Genomic DNA, 17,043 nt, shown 5'->3' with positions numbered 1-17,043 from the left:
CCTGCATTGCTTGCTGTTTGGGGTTTTAGGCTGGGTTTCTGTACAGCACTTTGAGATATCAGCTGATGTACGAAGGGCTATATAAATAAATTTGATTTGATTTGATTTGATTCATCATCTACATATTCATATTACGCTTCTACGTCTGTGTACAGGAAAGTATTAGTTGTAAGACGTAAGAGAAAATATATCAGTTTATTGTAAAATAATTATGACATTCTTTCCAATACAAAAAGTGTTGTAACTATTGTTTCCACACTGCGTTACCCACTCCAGCCAGCAGATGGCGATGAGCGTCTTTCAGGTGATGCTTCTAGCGTGACGTATAATGGACTGGACGGACGCTTCTTCAGGAACAACAACACGGATACTATTTCAACCATCTCGGTAGCTTGGTAGACAAGGTAAAACTGAAAGATTGACGTTTTAGGCCATGTTAATGTACATTAGCTAATCGCAGTGTTTAAAACACATTTCAGTTGACGTTAACTTGAACCTGATTTGCCTGTTCAAGTTGCAAATTTGTTAAAGATTGATACTGAGCCTAGCACTAGGCTATTCGCTAATGCTAGCTAGCTAGCTAACAGCTCATTAATAGCACTAGGCTATTCGCTAATGCTAGCTAGCTAACAGCTCATTAATAGCACTAGACTATTCGCTAATGCTAGCTAGCTAGCTAACAGCTCATTAATAGCACTAGGCTATTCGCTAATGCTAGCTAGCTAGCTAACAGCTCATTAATAGCACTAGGCTATTCGCTAATGCTAGCTAGCTAACATCCCTGATCATGAGCTCATTAAACTACTCATCCCCTGCTGAAGAAGAGGATGTCTGCTGTCCGGAGAAAGAAGCTCTGGCGCTGAACGTTGTCGTGAAAGACGAAGAGGAGGATATTACAGTGAAAGGAGAGAAAGAAGCTCTGGCGCTGAACATTGTCGTTAAATTACGAAGAGGAGGATATTACAGTGAAAGGAGAGAAACAACCTTTCAGAATGGAAGAGGAGGCTGTTATAGGGAAAGAAGAGAAACCATCATCTTCCTCTCTAAAAGGTTCTATTTCAGTAAAGGTGAAGGAGGAAGACGTTTTGGGAGTGAAAGAGGAGGAGACAGAATATCAGATTAACACCAGTGAGTGCTGTCTTAAAAACAGGGGCACAAACTATGCAGTTGTTGAATTAATGTGTGGTTTTTAAGGGGCATTCTACTGAAGTTCTTCACTTCAATGTGATGTTCGATACTATATAAATTGTTAAAGGGTCAATCTGCCATTGCTACATATATTTTTGGGACTTTTAAATTAGATTTAATTATATATAACAGGCTTTCAAAATGTAATAATGGAGCATAATTTATACTTAAAATATCAAAGGGACACAAAAGGCACCCAATTAATTTAGAGATATTAATGCCTCTGATAAGACCCTATGACTGTAATAGACAGTAATAATTGATAATGGTAATAAGTTCACCATCTGTTTGATGTTCTCGTTAACACAGGAGAGAGACATGACTATGGTGGATCCTCTGGGGAGCCTCAACAACATCCTGATGCTGACGAGACAGAGAAGAGTCTCTCCATTTCAGAACACCAGATGGTACAGCTTGGTCTAGTCTAGCATACAGCTTGCTCTATCTGGGTCTGGGTTTCTGTAAGGCACTTTATGACAACAGTGACATCAGCATCCATAATGATATGTGTCTGTGTCCCCTCTTTATGGTTACCAGGACAACGCTAGCCCTTCCTCCCTCCCGGAGTCCCTGTATCGTGCCTCTCCTGGTAGCACGTTACTGCTGGGTATGAAGAGGTTGTCTGTGCTGCTGGTGGACTGCAGGAAAACAACAGGGCTGAGTGGAACTGTGAGAGGAGGAGAAGAGAAGAAAGGATCAGATTTGACACGTCAAAGTAAGTGCTGTAGTTTGAACAAATAAAATAGATCTGCCCATTGGTATCTGTTCCCAATAGGGCTGTCCCCGACTAAAACAAAAACAACTTTGCACACTCTTGGTATTCTCTCAACCAGCTTAACCTGGAATGCTTTTCCAACAGTCTTGAAGGAGTTCCCACATGCTGGGCACATGTTGGCTACTTTTCCGTCACTCTGCGGTCCAACTCATCTCAATTCATCTCAATTTGGGTTGAGGTTGGGTGATTGTGAAGGCCAGGTCATCTGATGTAGCACTCCATCACTCTCCTTCTTGGTCAAATAGCACTTACACAGCCTGGTTGTGGTTGGGTCACTGTCCTGTTGAAAAACAAATGATAGTCCCACTAAGCACAAACCAGATGGGATGGTGTATCACTGCAGAATGCTGTGGTAGCGATGCTGGTTAAGTGTGACTTGAATTCTAAATAAATCACAAACAGTGTCACCAGCAAAGCACCATCACTCATGAATGCTCATCAATGCTTCCCGGTGGGAAACACACATGTGGAGATCATCCGTTCACCTACTCTGCGTCTCACAGACATGTCGGTTGGAACCGGAAATCTCAAATTTGGACTCATCAGACCAAAGGACAGATTTCCACCGGTCCATTGCTCATGCTTCTTGATTCACACAGTCTCCTCTGAACAGTTAATGTTGAGATGTGTCTCTTAATTGAACTCTGTAAATCATTTATTTGGGCTGCATTTTCTGAGGGTCTTCCTTTCCTGTGGAGGTCCTCATGAGAGCCAGTTTCATCGTAGCTTTTGATGTTTTTTGCGACTGTACTTAAAGAAAGTTTCAATGTTCTTGAAATATTCAGTATTGACTGACCATGTCTTCAAGTAATGATGGACTGTTGTTTCTCTTTGCTTATTTGAGCCATTTGGACTTGGTCTTTTACCAAATAGGGCTGTCTTCTGTATACCCCTTTAACTTGTCACAAGACAACTGATTGGCTCAAACGCACTAAGAAGGAAAAACTCAAATTAATATTTAAACAAGGCACACCTGTTAATTGAAATGCTTTCCAGATGACTACCTCATGAAGCTGGTTGAGAGAATGCCAAGAGTGTGCAAAGCTGTCATCAAGACAAAGGGTGGCTACTTTGAAGAATCTCAAATATAAAATATATTTTGATTTGTTTAACACTTTTTTTTGTTTACTACATGATTCCATTTGTGTTATTTCATAGTTTTGATGTCTTCACTATTATTCTACAATGTAGAAAATAGTTTTGAAAAATAAAGAAAAACCCTTGAATGAGTAGGTGTATCCACCTTTGACTGGTTCTCTATACACAGTGGGGAGAACAAGTATTTAACACACTGCCGATTTTGCAGGTTTTCCTACTTACAAAGCATTTAGAGATCTGTAATTTTTATCATAGGTACACTTCAACTGTGAGAGACGGAATCTAAATCAAAAATCCAGAAAATCGCATTGTATGATTTTTAAGTAATTAATTTGCATTTTATTGCATGACACAAGTATTTGATACATCAGAAAAGCATAACTTAATGTTTGGTACAGAAACCTTTGTTTGCAATTACAGAGATCATATGTTTCCTGTAGTTCTTGACCAGGTTTGCACACACTGCATCAGGGATTTTGGCCCACTCCTCCATACAGACCTTCTCCAGATCCTTCAGGTTTCAGGGCTGTCGCTGGGCAATACGGACTTTCAGCTCGCTCCAACGATTTTCTATTGGGTTCAGGTCTGGAGACTGGCTAGGCCACTCCAGGACCTTGAGTTGCTTCTTACGGAGCCACTCCTTAGTTGCCCTGGCTGTGTGTTTCGGGTCATTGTCATGCTGGAAGACCCAGCCACGACCCATCTTCAATACTCTTACTGAGAGAAGGAGGTTGTTGGCCAAGATCTCGCGATACATGGCCCCATCCATCCTCCCCTCAATACAGTGCAGTCGTCCTGTCCCCTTTGCAGAAAAGCATCCCCAAAGAATGATGTTTCCACCTCCATGCTTCACGGTTGGGATGGTGTTCTTGGGGTTGTACTCATCCTTCTTCTTCCTCCAAACACGGCGAGTGGAGTTTAGACCCAAAAGCTCTATTTTTGTCTCATCATACCACATGACCTTCTCCCATTCCTCCTCTGGATCATCCAGATGGTCATTGGCAAACTTCCGACGGGCCTGGACATGCGCTGGCTTGAGCAGGGGGACCTTCCGTGCGCTGCAGGATTTTAATCCATGACGGCATAGTGTGTTACTAATGGTTCTTTTTGAGACTGTGGTCCAAGCTCTCTTCAGGTCATTGACCAGGTCCTGCCGTGTATTTCTGGGATGATCCCTCACCTTCCTCATGATCATTGATTCCCCACAAGGTGAGATCTTTCATGGAGCCCCAGACCGAGGGTGATTGACCGTCATCTTGAACTTCTTCCATTTTCTAACAATTGCGCCAACAGTTGTTGCCTTCTCACCAAGCTGCTTGCCTATTGTCCTGTAGCCCATCCCAGCCCTGTGCAGGTCTACAATTTTATCCCTGATGTCCTTACACCCTCTCTGGTCTTGGCCATTGTGGAGAGGTTGGAGTCTGTTTGATTGACTGTGTGGACAGGTGTCTTTTATACAGGTAACGAGTTCAAACAGGTGCAGTTAATACAGGTAATGAGTGGAGACCAGGAGGGATTCTTAAAGAAAAACTAACAGGTCTGTGAGAGCCGGAATTGTTACTGGTTGGTAGGTGATCAAAAACTTATGTCCTGCAATAAAATGCAAATTAAATACTTAAAAATCATACAAAGTGATTTTCTGGATTTTAGTTTTAGATTCCGTCTCTCACAGTTGAAGTGTACCTATGATTTAAAAAATGACAGACCTCTACGTGCTTTGTAAGTAGGAAAACCTGCAAAATCGGCAGTGTATCAAATGCTTGTTCTCCCCACTGTATGTACATACCGAACAGGTATGAAAACAACCATTTCAATGATTTACAGTTCAAATTAGGAAAGTAGTCAACGTAAATACATTTATTAGGCCCTAATCTATGGACTTCACATGACTGGGCAGGGGCGCAGCCATTGGTGGGTCTGTTGGGGCGTAAGCCCACCCACTTGGGAGCCAGGCCCATCGAATCAGAATTAGTTTTCCCCACAAAAGGGCTTTGTTAAATAGTCCTCAAGGATAAATACTCCTCAGTTTCATCAGATGTCCGGGTGGCTGATCTCAGACGATGTGGAGGTCCTTGATCTGCGGTTGTGAGGCCTGTTGGACGGACTTCCAAATTCTATAAAAAGACATTGGAGGCGGCTGATGGTAGAGAATGCAACATTCAATTCTCTGGTAGCAGCTCCAGTGGATATTCCTGCAGTCCCCAATCCATTTGCACACTCCCTCAAAACTTGAGACATCTGTGGCATTGTGTTGTGTGACAACTGTACATTTTAGAGTGGCTTTTTAGTGTCCCCAGCACAAGGTACACCTGTGTAATGCTGTTTAATCAGCTTTTTGATATGCTACCTGTCACGTGGATGGATTATCTTGGCAAAGCAATATAACCAAATTTACACAAAATTGGAGAGTGGAGGTTTCATTCTGGTCTCTTTTTATATAAACACTGTCTTTGGCAGGAGGAAAACCAAACTTGGAGGAACCAAAGACCTCCACAACATCAAGACGACACCTCTGCTCCCAGATCAAGTTAGGAAGCCTGAAAAGACCTGAGAGGACACACACAGGAGAGAAGCCGTACCATTGCACCCAGTGTGGAAATAGTTTTAGCCGGTTAGGAAGCCTCAAAGCTCATGAGCGAATACACACGGGAGAGAAGCCATACCATTGCGGCCAGTGTGGAAAGAGTTTTAGCCTGTTAGGAAGCCTGAAAGCTCATGAGCGAATACACTCAGGAGAGAAGCCATACCATTGCGGCCAGTGTGGAAATAGTTTTAACCAGTTAGGAAACATGAAAAGACATGGGAGAATACACACAGGGGAGAAGCCATACCACTGCTCCCAGTGTGGAAAGAGTTTTACGGCGTTAGTTAAGCTGGAAGCTCATGAGCGAATTCACACAGGGGAGAAGCCTTACTACTGTTCCCATTGTGGAAAGAGTTTTAACCATTTAGTTAACATGAAAAGACATGAGAGGATACACACAGGAGCGAAGCCTCACCATTGCTCCCAGTGTGGAAAGAGTTTTAAGCGTTTAGACACCCTCAAAGATCATTTGCGAATACACACAGGGGAGAAGCCTTTCCGTTGCGCCCAGTGTGGAAAGAGTTTTAGCCGGTCAGGAAGCCTGAAAGAGCACGAGCGAATTCACACAGGGGAGAAATCTTACCACTGATCCCAGCGTGCAATGCGTTTTTACCCAATTAGGACACCTGAAAGAAGACATGAGACCGCACACGGGGGAGAAGCCTTACAAATGTTCAGACTGGGGGGAAGGCATTTTACTCATCAGTAGCGTAAAAAACATGTGCGTATCCACATAGGAGAGAATAATGACTTCTCCTTGTGTGTAAATATATATTTCACATCACATTGACTTAAAATTCATCAGAGAACATACACAGTGCTCCCAATTGTCTTATATTGTTGACTGAGAATGTGTTTACTTGTTTATACCACATGAAATTGAATGGTACAAAGTATACTCAAAAATACATTTGTGTGTTTTTATTAGAAAATATGAATTGAATATTGTCGTGTCTTTGCCATCATTAAAAGTGAAGACTTATTTTATTAAGTCAATTCTCTAATTATTATTACGTGATTAAACCAATCATGTACATTTAATTAACTAGGAAGTCGGGGCACCACGGAAAGACTTCAGATTACAAAGTTTTACTTTTCCGAATGTAACTCTTCTGATATTTTATTATCTTTTCAATTCATTTTATATTAATGAATTATTCTTTAACACATCAGTCTCATTCCAAACGTCGTAAATTGTTGGTTATCTGCACGAACCCAGCCTTTTTAAAAATAAATCATCCATACACCAATTGGCTTAATCATTTATTAACTAACTAAATAATCACAGAAATGCGCAAACAAACAGTAGATACTGGTTACTAACGAATGATAGGGAAGATTCCCTACTGGGCTTGGTGGACAAAGGGAAGTGGGTGTGGACTGAGAAACAAACAGTAGATACTGGTTACTAACGAATGATAGGGCAGATTCCCTACTGGGCTAAGGCGATATGACGGCTTGGTGGACAAAGGGAAGTGGGTGTGGACTGAGAAACAAACAGTAGATACTGGTTCTAACGAATGATAGGGCAGATTCCCTACTGGGCTAAGGCGATATGACGGCTTGGTGGACAAAGGGAAGTGGGTGTGGACTGAGAAACAAACAGTAGATACTGGTTACTAACGAATGATAGGGAACATTCCCTACTGGGCTAAGGCGATATGACGGCTTGGTGGACAAAGGGAAGTGGGACTGAGAAAGAAGCGGGGTAGACAAAAGTGTTCATTACACACAGTTGATAAGTACAGTTGAAGTCGGAAATGTACATACAGTGGGGCAAAAAAGTATTTAGTCAGCCACCAATTGTGCTCCCACTTAAAAAGATGAGAGAGGCCTGTAATTTTCATCATAGGTACACTTCAACTATGACAGACAAAATGAGAAGAAAAAAATCCAGAAAATCACATTGTAGGATTTTTTATGAATTTATTTGCAAATTATTGTGGAAAATAAGTATTCAGCTTACACCGATGTATGCGTTGTCTAAACTATTCGCAATCACAGCGCTCAGTCTGAAGAGGATTTTTTTTTTTAGGAGGGGCTTTTATTCGTAACAATAGGATAGGCCAGACGCCAGATCATGTCTGTGCCCTCGGGGATGGACCAATGACTTAGTTACACTTTTAAAGGAATACAATTCTCTCACATTAAAGGTTTAACATCACATTACATCATTTCATATATAGTTGCATCTTTACTCATTCATTTTATACAAGAATTAGATGCAAACCCCATAATTGAGAAATGTACACATTGAGACATAGTTATGTGTGTTTCCTGTCCTCTCTGAGGTCACCAAATGAAACACACTCAACATAACTGTCCCTTAAGTGTCCACAGACCCTTCCCACACTCTCAAAGGTGGACAAATAGTTTAACTTTCCCATTTTGGGGATGTAGGGGTTCGCCCATGTGAATTCCTTTGTTCACTCTGTGGTCTCTCTCTGTATGAAAAGGGGGAGAGAGTTTCCGCCAGGAATTTACGACCTGAGATAACAGAACCTATACCTACAAAGGGCCACGTCATGACAATATAAATATATGATATATATGATAATATAATGTAAATCAGTTGCCTTGTGTTTAAATTGTCCTTTTTTAAAACTCTGACTGTGTGTTTATCTGGGTGTGTCATTCCTCAAGCACTACAGATAATCAAGTGATATTTGGATGTGATGCATTTGTTCCATTGTTGACATTTGCATTGTTGTCCCACTGATGATTTAATGAAATGAAAATGTTCAGACTCTTTAATGGAAAATGTTAATTGTTTGTGTGTCCACATAACTGAGTATGTGACTAATCTTGTGAAACTGTCCTATTATAAGCTCCTGTTCTTGGGAGTATCATCCTGTGTTGCAAACCAATTTGCACCTGCATCCTTGTATGACTAAAGTCCCACCCAGGAACAGGAAACCATAAAGATATGTGCTCATCACCCAATGCTTCAGGAATTCAGACAGGAATTCAGACTGTTATTCTCTCTGAGCTCAGAAATAAAGAATCTTGGTTTGACTTGGACTCTGGGGTCTGGATGCATGCCAACAAAGACTACAACTCCACACTTTCTTTCATAACCAGGAAGCCTATGTTGAGCCAACAGTGTTCCCACTATGGAAGAGGGAGCAGGAAGCCGTCATCCAGTCTCTCAAGGACAAAGGTGCAGCACTGGTGTTAGTAGCTGATGACAGAAGTGACAGCCTGGACACAAAACAAAGTTTGACGCGATCAGTGTTGTTGAGCAGAGAATCAACCAGATTGATTCACAGTCAGTGTTGTTGAGCAGAGAATCAACCAGAGAATCAACCAGATTGATTCACAGTCAGTGTTGTTGAGCAGAGAATCAACCAGAGAATCAACCAGATTGATTCACAGTCAGTGTTGTTGAGCAGAGAATCAACCAGATTGTCCAAGTTGAAGTTATTCAGGTGCATAATACATTTGATATGTTTAATTCTGTTTTATTCAATTAGAATAATTTACTCTGAATGAGAACAATCACATCTGTGAGCTTTATGTATTATAACATCGATTGACTAAATGATGACGCTGACAGCTTTGTAGTAAATCCAGGGTTGGAGTCAATTCCATTTAATTTCCAGTCAATTCAGAAAGTAAACCAAATTCCACATTTTCCTAATTGAAAACCATAGAAGAGAATTGGAATTTTCAGTTTACTTCCTGAATTTACTGGAATATTCTAAAATGGATTCAATTGGGAGGTTTTCCTCATGAATCTGCACAACAACACCCTATAATGACGAAGCAAAAACAGGATTTTAGAAATGTTTGCAAATGCATTTAAATATTAAAACTGAAATATCACATTTAAATAAGTATTCAGAACCTTAACTCAGTGCTTTGTTGAAGCACTTTTGGCAGTGATTACAGCCTCAAGCCACCTTGGGTATAACACTACAATCTTGGCACCCCTGTATTTGTGGAGTTTCTCCCATTCTTCTCTGCAGATCCTCTCAAGATCTGTCAGGTTGGATGGAGAGCGTCACTGTGCAGCTATTTGCAGGATTTCTTCAGAGTTGTTCGATCGGGTTCAAATCCGGGCTCTGGCTGGGCCACTCAAGGACATTCAGAGACTTGTCCCAAAGCCACTTCTATGTTGTCTTCGCTGTGTGCTTAGGGTCGTTGTCCTGTTGGAACGTGAACCTGAGGTCCTGAGTGCTCTTGAGCAGGTTTTCATCAATTATCTCTCTGTACTTTGCTCCGTACATCTTTCCCTCGATCCTGACTAGTCTCCCAGTCCCTGCCGCTGAAAAATATCCCCAATAACACCATGATATTGCCATCACCACGATTCACCGTAAGGATGGTGCCAGGTTTCCTCCAGACCTGACGCTTGGCATTCAGGCCAAAGTGTTTAATCTTGGTTTCATCAGATCAGAGAATCTTGTTTCTCATGGTCTGAGAGTCCTTTAGGTGCCTTTTGGCAAACTCCAAACAGACTTTCATGTGCCTTTTACTGAGAAGTGGCTTCCGTCTGGCCACTCTACCAAAAAGGCCAAATTGGTGGAGTGCTGCAGAGATGGTTGTCCTTCTGGAAGGTTCTCCCATCTCCACAGAGGAACTCTTGAGCTCTGTCAGAGTGACCATCGGGTTCTCAGTAACGTCCCTGACCAAGGCCCTTCTCCCCCAATTGTTCAGTTTGGCTGGGCGGGCCAGCACTAGGAAGTCTTGGTGGTTCCAAACTTTCCATTTAAGAATGATGGCGGCCACTGTGTTCTTTAGGACCTTCAATGCTGCATATTTTCTTAACACTTATTTTTCTTATCTACGTTGTTGGTTAAGGGCTTGTCAGTAAGCATTTCACGTTAAGATCTACACCTGTTGTATTCAGCGCATGTGACAAATAATATTTGATTGTAACTAAATATGAAGTATGTCAGTTTCAATGTTACGGTCTTTGATTCAATTATATGTTTGAAACTCAAGCTGTGTGTGTTTATCTGCGTCATTCCTTGATCATTCCTTGTGGTCCTGTAGCTCAGTTGGTGGAGTATAGTGCTTGTTAAACCAGGGTAGTGGGTTTGATTCCTGGGACCACCCATATGTAAAGTGTTTGCACACATGACTGCAAATCCCTTTGGATAAACATGTATGCTAAATGGCAGATATATCCACTGATTATACCAAAAATTTGGAACAACTTCCTAATATGGAGTTGGACCCTCCCCTTTTCCCCTCAGAACAGCCTCAATTCATTGAGTTATGGACTCTTCAAGCTGTCGAAAGTGTTCCACAGGGATGCTGGCCCATGTTGACTCCAATGCTTCCCACAATTGTGTCAAGTTGGCTGGGTGTCCTTTGGGTGCAGTGGGGTCTCCTCAGAGGAGGAAGGGGAGAACCATCGTGCTCAGTTATTTTCAGAAAAATAAAAATGGCAAAATATTTAAAAGTGGTCCTTTTTAGATGAAACCATACTAAATATAATCACGTCACCAAATAATTTATTAAAACATACTATTTTGCATCCTCCTCTGGGTACATTGACTTCAATACAAAACCTAGGAGGATTATGGTTCTCAAGGCTTCCATAGACTTACACAGTTATTACGACAACTTCCGGAGGACATCCTCCAACCCATCAGAGCTCTTGCAGCATGAACTGACATGATGTCCAACCAATGAAAGGATCAGAGAATGTATCTAGTACTGAAAGCATAAGCTACAGCTAGCTAGCACTGCAGTGCATAACATGTGGTGAGTAGTTGACTAAAAGAGAGAAAAATACAATAGTTGAACAGTTTTGAACAAATTATTTCATTCCAAAATGAAGGAGAAGCGAGAGAGAGATATTTCGTCATTTATTTTCCACTTTCAGTTTCACTTACTTAGCTAGCAAATGCAGCTATCTAGTTTAGTCTACTCAAACACTTGGCTCAAACAAAGGGATGCTATGTTAACTAGCTGGCTATGACTATCCAACACAACACTGGAACTCTTCCAAGTCAAGGCAAGCTTTTGGTTTTACTAATTTATTGCCACTGGGACCCGCCAAGGTAAGTGCTAAACTGCTTACTGACTGTACACTGTAACGGTACTGCATGATTGTAGCAGGTTTACTAACGAGTTAGTTCTATTAGCTCTGTTGACTATGATGTAATTTTAGCTAATATGGTGACAACAATGTAAGCTGTGTGTAGCAGTTATGAAATGGTTTGGCTTGGAAAGGAAATATATGGAAATATAAGTATTTATTAATCATCTACATATTCATATTGAGCTTCTACGTCTGTGTACAGGAACGTATTATTTGGAAGAGAAAATATATCAGCTTATTGTTAAATAATTATGACGTTCTTTCCAATACAAAAAGTGTAGTAACTATTGTTTCCAAACTGCGTTACCCACTCCAGTCAGCAGATGGCGATGAGCGTCTTTCAGGTGACTCTTCTTGCGTGACGTATAATGGACTGGACGGACGCTTCTTCAGGAACAACAAGGCGCCAACTCTTTCAACCACGTCGGTAGCTTGCTAGCCAACATACGTTTTAGACCATGTTAATGTACATTAGCTAATCTCAGTGTTTTAAACAAGTTTCGCTTGACGTATCAACTGGTTCAATTTGCAAACGTGTTAAAGATTGATACTGAGCCTAGCACGAGGCTAGATGCTAATGCTAGCTAGCTAGCTAACATCCCTGACCATGAGCTCACTAAACTACTCCTCCCTTGCTAATGAAGAGGGGGTCTGCTGTTTGGAGAAAGAATCTTTCAGAATGAAAAAGGAGGAAGAGGAGGCTGTTATAGTGAAAGAAGAGAAAGAACCGTTTAGAGAGGAAGATGATGCTATCTCAATAAAGGTGAAGGAGGAAGACGTTTTGGGAGTGAAAGAGGAAGAGACAGAATATCAGATTACCACCAGTGAGTACTGTCTTCAACAGGGACACAAACTATGCAGTTATTGAGTTGAGTTTATTTTTATTTTTACAGGGACACTGCACATTAATCAACATTTCAGTAAAAGTGCCGGTTTTAGCCAACCGGCTAATTTTCAACCACAGTCCCTGGGCAGGTTATTAAAAACAATTACAATATAGACAATAGCAACATAGAACAAGCAAGACATAGCAACATAGGACAAGCAAGACATAGCATACAGACAGAGCAACATAGGACAAGCAAGACGTAGCATACAGACAGAGCAGCATAAAACAAAAAGCAGCAAGACAAAATTCATTAAAGCAACAAAGTGTTTCCACACCTCACAAGCTACAGACAACAGACAACATGGAGAGTGGCAACACACAGCTAGGGACCATGTTCACAAATCTGATTGACCTTTAGCCATGTCTTCAAGCATTTTGTGAAAGTGTGATATGTGGTGCAGTTGTGTGTCTGATGGCAGTGTATTCCAGACATGGGAAGCTCTCACAGAGAATGCAGATTTACTAAAGGTGCTTTTCCTTAGGGGAACTATACAGTCACCTCTCATGGCAGACCTTGTGGATCTGCTGCCATATGTCTGGGTTTTCTGTTTAACAAAAATATTGAGTGGAGGGGGAGCCAGGCCATTGAGGATCTTGAATACAAGACATGCGTCGGTGTATTGCACAAGATTTTCCCAACTCAAGAGCTCATGCTTTCTAAGGATGTGACAATGATGATGGCTATTGGGCTTCCTATCAAGCACTTTGAGAGCCTGTTTGTAGACAGACTGAATAGGTTTTAATGTTGTACAGCAAGCTTGGGCCCAACTAGTCAAGCAGTATGTTAAGTGGGGGAGTATCATAGATTTGAAGTACAGTTTTGCTACCTCTGTAGTCAAAGAATTTCGTATAAATCGGAAATTAGCTAGGTTGAATTTGGTTATTTGAATTACCTTTTTCACATGCTTTTTAAAAGAGAGGTTGGAATCAAGTATGATGCCAATGTACTTAAAATCGGATACCACGTGGAGCTTCTCCCCTGACACATAGACATCTGGCTCAGTAGCATCTGTTGCCCTCTTTGTGAAGAGCATGCAAACAGTTTTTTTCACATTGAGATGCAAACACGAGTCACTGAGCCACTTTGTAACCTGGACCATTACAGTAGTGAGTTCTTGTGCAGCTTGTTGTTTGCTCTTTGCATGCACATATATCACTGTATCATCTGCATACATTTGAACTTCAGACCCAGTACAGACAGAAGGCAGATCATTAATGTACAGGCTGAACAGGAGGGGCCCCAGTATTGACCCTTGGGGCACGCCCACATCATAGCTACGAGTGGGCGACAGCTCATTGCTCACTCTGACACACTGAGTTCTGCCTTCAAGGTATGATTTCATCCATCTCAAGGCATCAGGGGAAAAGTTGAACTTGGACAATTTTGTGATGAGAATCTCATGGTTAACAGTATCAAAAGCCTTCCTTAGGTCCAGAAACACAGCCCCAACAGCACCCCCTTTGTCCATCTCAGACTTCACATTTTCCAGAAGAAAGCAGTTGGCCGTTTCTGTGGAGTGTTTCGCTCTGAAGCCAAACTGCATGGAGTGTATTGTGAAGGGGCTGTTGTTGAGGTGGGCAATCAGTTGTTCTGCTACACACTTTTCAACAACCTTTGACACCACAGGTAATATACTAATGGGCCTGTAGTTACTCACGTTAGCAGGGTCTCCTGATTTAAAGATGGCCGTTATTATGGCCGACTTCCATACCCTTGGAAACACACCGAGACCAATAGATGTGTTGGTGACCTTAGTAATGGGGCCAATGAGTGACTCTTTGTAGTTTTTAAGAAAGGTAGAGTCCATCCCAAACACATCTTTGGCTTTAGAGTTCTTTAGTGAGCTAATCACCTTGTTCACCTTTGACTCAGAAACCTCCCTTATGATGAAGACAGGTTGAGTGTCGTTCACTAGCACTGAGCCCAAGAAACAAGTGGAGGGGTTCTGTGTCAGTACCCTGACAGAGTCAATAAAGTAGGAATTGAAGGCTATTGCTATTTCGAATGCATCCTGTGTTAGATTGTTATTCACCATGATTTTTAGTCTTTTTGCAGTGTTACTATGGTCTTTCCCTGTTAACTTTTTTAGATTCTCCCATATCAATTTAGAATTTCCCTTTGCTTCACCAATTATGTTAATAAAAAAGTTTGCCTTGGTCTGTCTGATTTCTTTCATCACCTTATTTCTCAACATGGTAAACCTACGTCTGTCATGCTCTAATTTCGATTTTAGGGCTATTTTTAGAGCATAATCTCGTTCTTTCATCAATTTCCAGATTTCTCCATTTAGCCAAGGAAGAGTGCTCTTTTGGCTAGGTTTGGATTTGATTTTCTTTAGGAAGCCATTTATTGTAGTCTGGATTGTGGATAGAAAAACCTGACTATCAGCTTCCACGTCTGTATAGGACAAGAGATCATTCCAGTTTATTCCCTTAATTGCTTTTTCAAAATTATTTAATTCACTCTTAGGTATTCTGAGTTGATCCGGCTTTCTAACAGTAGAGAGGTTAAACCTGCTCTTAGACAGCTTTCTGGCTATAAGTGTCAGATTATGATCAGACAGCCCAGTAACCATATTGAATGATTTAGTCACTCTCTGGTTTATTACTGAACACCAAATCAATCTGTGTTTTAGAGCAACAAGTCACCCTGGTTGGCCCTTTAACTAGCTGTGTAAGGTCAAAGGTATTAGTGATCCGTTTGAGGGTTTTCCTACAACACTTGTCTTCATAATTAATGTTAAAATCTCCCATTAAGATGACTTCTTTCCCAAAATCACATTCCCTAAGCATGGTATTAAACTGATCAAAAAACACACTTTTGGTGGAAGGTGGCCTATACATTCCAATGAGGGTAAAAGACATTTGGGGAGACAGTAACGTTCAGGCCGATACATTCTAGTTCATTATCACATGACCACTCAATTTGTTTACATCGGATATGTTCTTTAATGTAAATCATCACACCCCCTCCTCTTCCCTCAATCCTGTCTCTCCTGAAAACATTGTAGCCAGGCACAACCAAAGCAGCACATGGAGAGTGTTTATGAAGCCATGTCTCTGAGAGGCAGAGAAAGTCAAGGTTGGAGTCTGTGAGTAGATGTTGAATTTGATCACTTTTTGGAATGACACTACGAATGTTCAAGTGCCCCCCTAGTAGTCCCTTGGGCTTAGCTCGTGGGTCCCAGATGACTCGAGAGTGATTGACACATTGAAAAAAGTTACATTTTCTGTGTTTTCTGACGGCTGGGTTTAGGCCGTTTTGTTTAGTTTTGATTAGGGGCAGTTCGGTAGCGCAATTAACAATCCCTCCCGCCTGCACTGGATGCGGGGAACTAATTAAAATAGCTTGCGTACCAGAAGCAGAGTCAGGGATCGCATATAGCGACTCTGGTATGTTTGAAGAGTCAAAATCTATCCTGGAACCGGGTGAGTCGAGAGAAACCATAGGACCATAGCACTCACCCACCTCCACTGCGGCGACGACCAGTGGACGAGGCCATCCACCGCTCTCCACTCCGGTGCGTATCACTGGCTCGGTGATATTGGGCCCAGGATTGAGTTGTACATCCCCGGAGAGCAGGAGGGTAGCGAACAGGTAGTTTAACAGTTTCCGATAAATGTTGGACTTGTGTTTGTTACGCCTAAGCGGTTCAGTAGAATAAGGAGCGAGGTAGACTTGGCCATTATTCAGAACATTATGGTATGCTGTGTACTGTCCGCTCCCGTGGAACGGTGAACCAATGTGTTTGGTGTTGATATTCTCCGGTAGTAGACTGATTGTGTCATCCCAGCAAGGACGCACTGAGATTCAGTAGAGCAGCTACATAACTGACAATCATGGCAGAGTACTGGAGATAAAACACATAATTGCGCTTTAACTCTTTGCATGAGTTACTTAGCTGGGATCGGCGTACACCTGATGGTTTAGATAAAATTACAGCATTCGAATGAGAAGCGGCACCTGCCGCACCACCCTGTCTTCCGTCCGCCATTTTGTTGGTCCGTCTTGGAATTGTTGAATGTGTTGAATGTCCCCAAGTCACATTCATCAAGTGAATGTTTTCTACAGTTTACTAAACAACTGCTGGGTTTAGATCCACGTAGTTACCGCAAGTCAGCACGAAGACAACGGGAGCAACTGCTGGGTTTAGATCCACGTAGTTACCGCAAGTCAGCACGAAGACGACGGGAGCATCTGCCTGAATGTGGGGTTTTAAGGGGCATTCTACTGAAGTTATACACTTGAATATGTTGTTCAGTACTGTAGGAATTGTTAAAGGGTCAATCTGCCATTGGTACATATATTTTGGGGACTTTTCAATTCGATGTATTGAATTCTCCATGTGGTCTATATTAAAGTTCCCCTCATCTAATATAACAGGCTTTTAAAATTCTATATTGGTGGATATTTTCTACTTAAAATAACAAAGGTACGCAAAAGTGACCCATTT

The 17,043-nt window shown here is 41.6% G+C and overlaps 1 protein-coding gene across 1 annotated transcript; it reads left to right on the top strand.

Moving 5' to 3' along the window:
- The first annotated feature begins 320 nt into the window (after positions 1–320).
- Positions 321–7,421, top strand: LOC116368835 (zinc finger protein 436-like). The gene is made up of 4 exons (XM_031819272.1): positions 321–1,128; positions 1,498–1,595; positions 1,726–1,903; positions 5,519–7,421. Exons 1-4 carry the CDS (start codon positions 993–995, stop codon positions 6,232–6,234), a joined length of 1,128 nt encoding a protein of 375 aa, XP_031675132.1. The 5' UTR covers positions 321–992; the 3' UTR covers positions 6,235–7,421.
- The last annotated feature ends 9,622 nt before the right edge of the window (positions 7,422–17,043 follow it).

Source organism: Oncorhynchus kisutch, unplaced genomic scaffold (genome assembly GCF_002021735.2).
Source record: "Oncorhynchus kisutch isolate 150728-3 unplaced genomic scaffold, Okis_V2 scaffold2003, whole genome shotgun sequence".
Classification (NCBI taxonomy): domain Eukaryota; kingdom Metazoa; phylum Chordata; class Actinopteri; order Salmoniformes; family Salmonidae; genus Oncorhynchus; species Oncorhynchus kisutch.
The sequence above is the reverse complement of the archived record's forward strand: the minus strand, read 5'-3'. Positions and strand labels throughout refer to the sequence as shown.

What these genes read in the sequence shown, in the direction of transcription:
- LOC116368835 (XM_031819272.1), top strand. Translation starts at nt 993, where the DNA reads ATGGAAGAGGAGGCTGTTATAGGGAAAGAAGAGAAACCATCATCTTCC. An exon ending in AGAATATCAGATTAACACCA is followed by an intron (nt 1,129 to 1,497) that starts GTGAGTGCTGTC and finishes TCGTTAACACAG; the next exon opens with GAGAGAGACATGACTATGGT. An exon ending in CCATTTCAGAACACCAGATG is followed by an intron (nt 1,596 to 1,725) that starts GTACAGCTTGGT and finishes TATGGTTACCAG; the next exon opens with GACAACGCTAGCCCTTCCTC.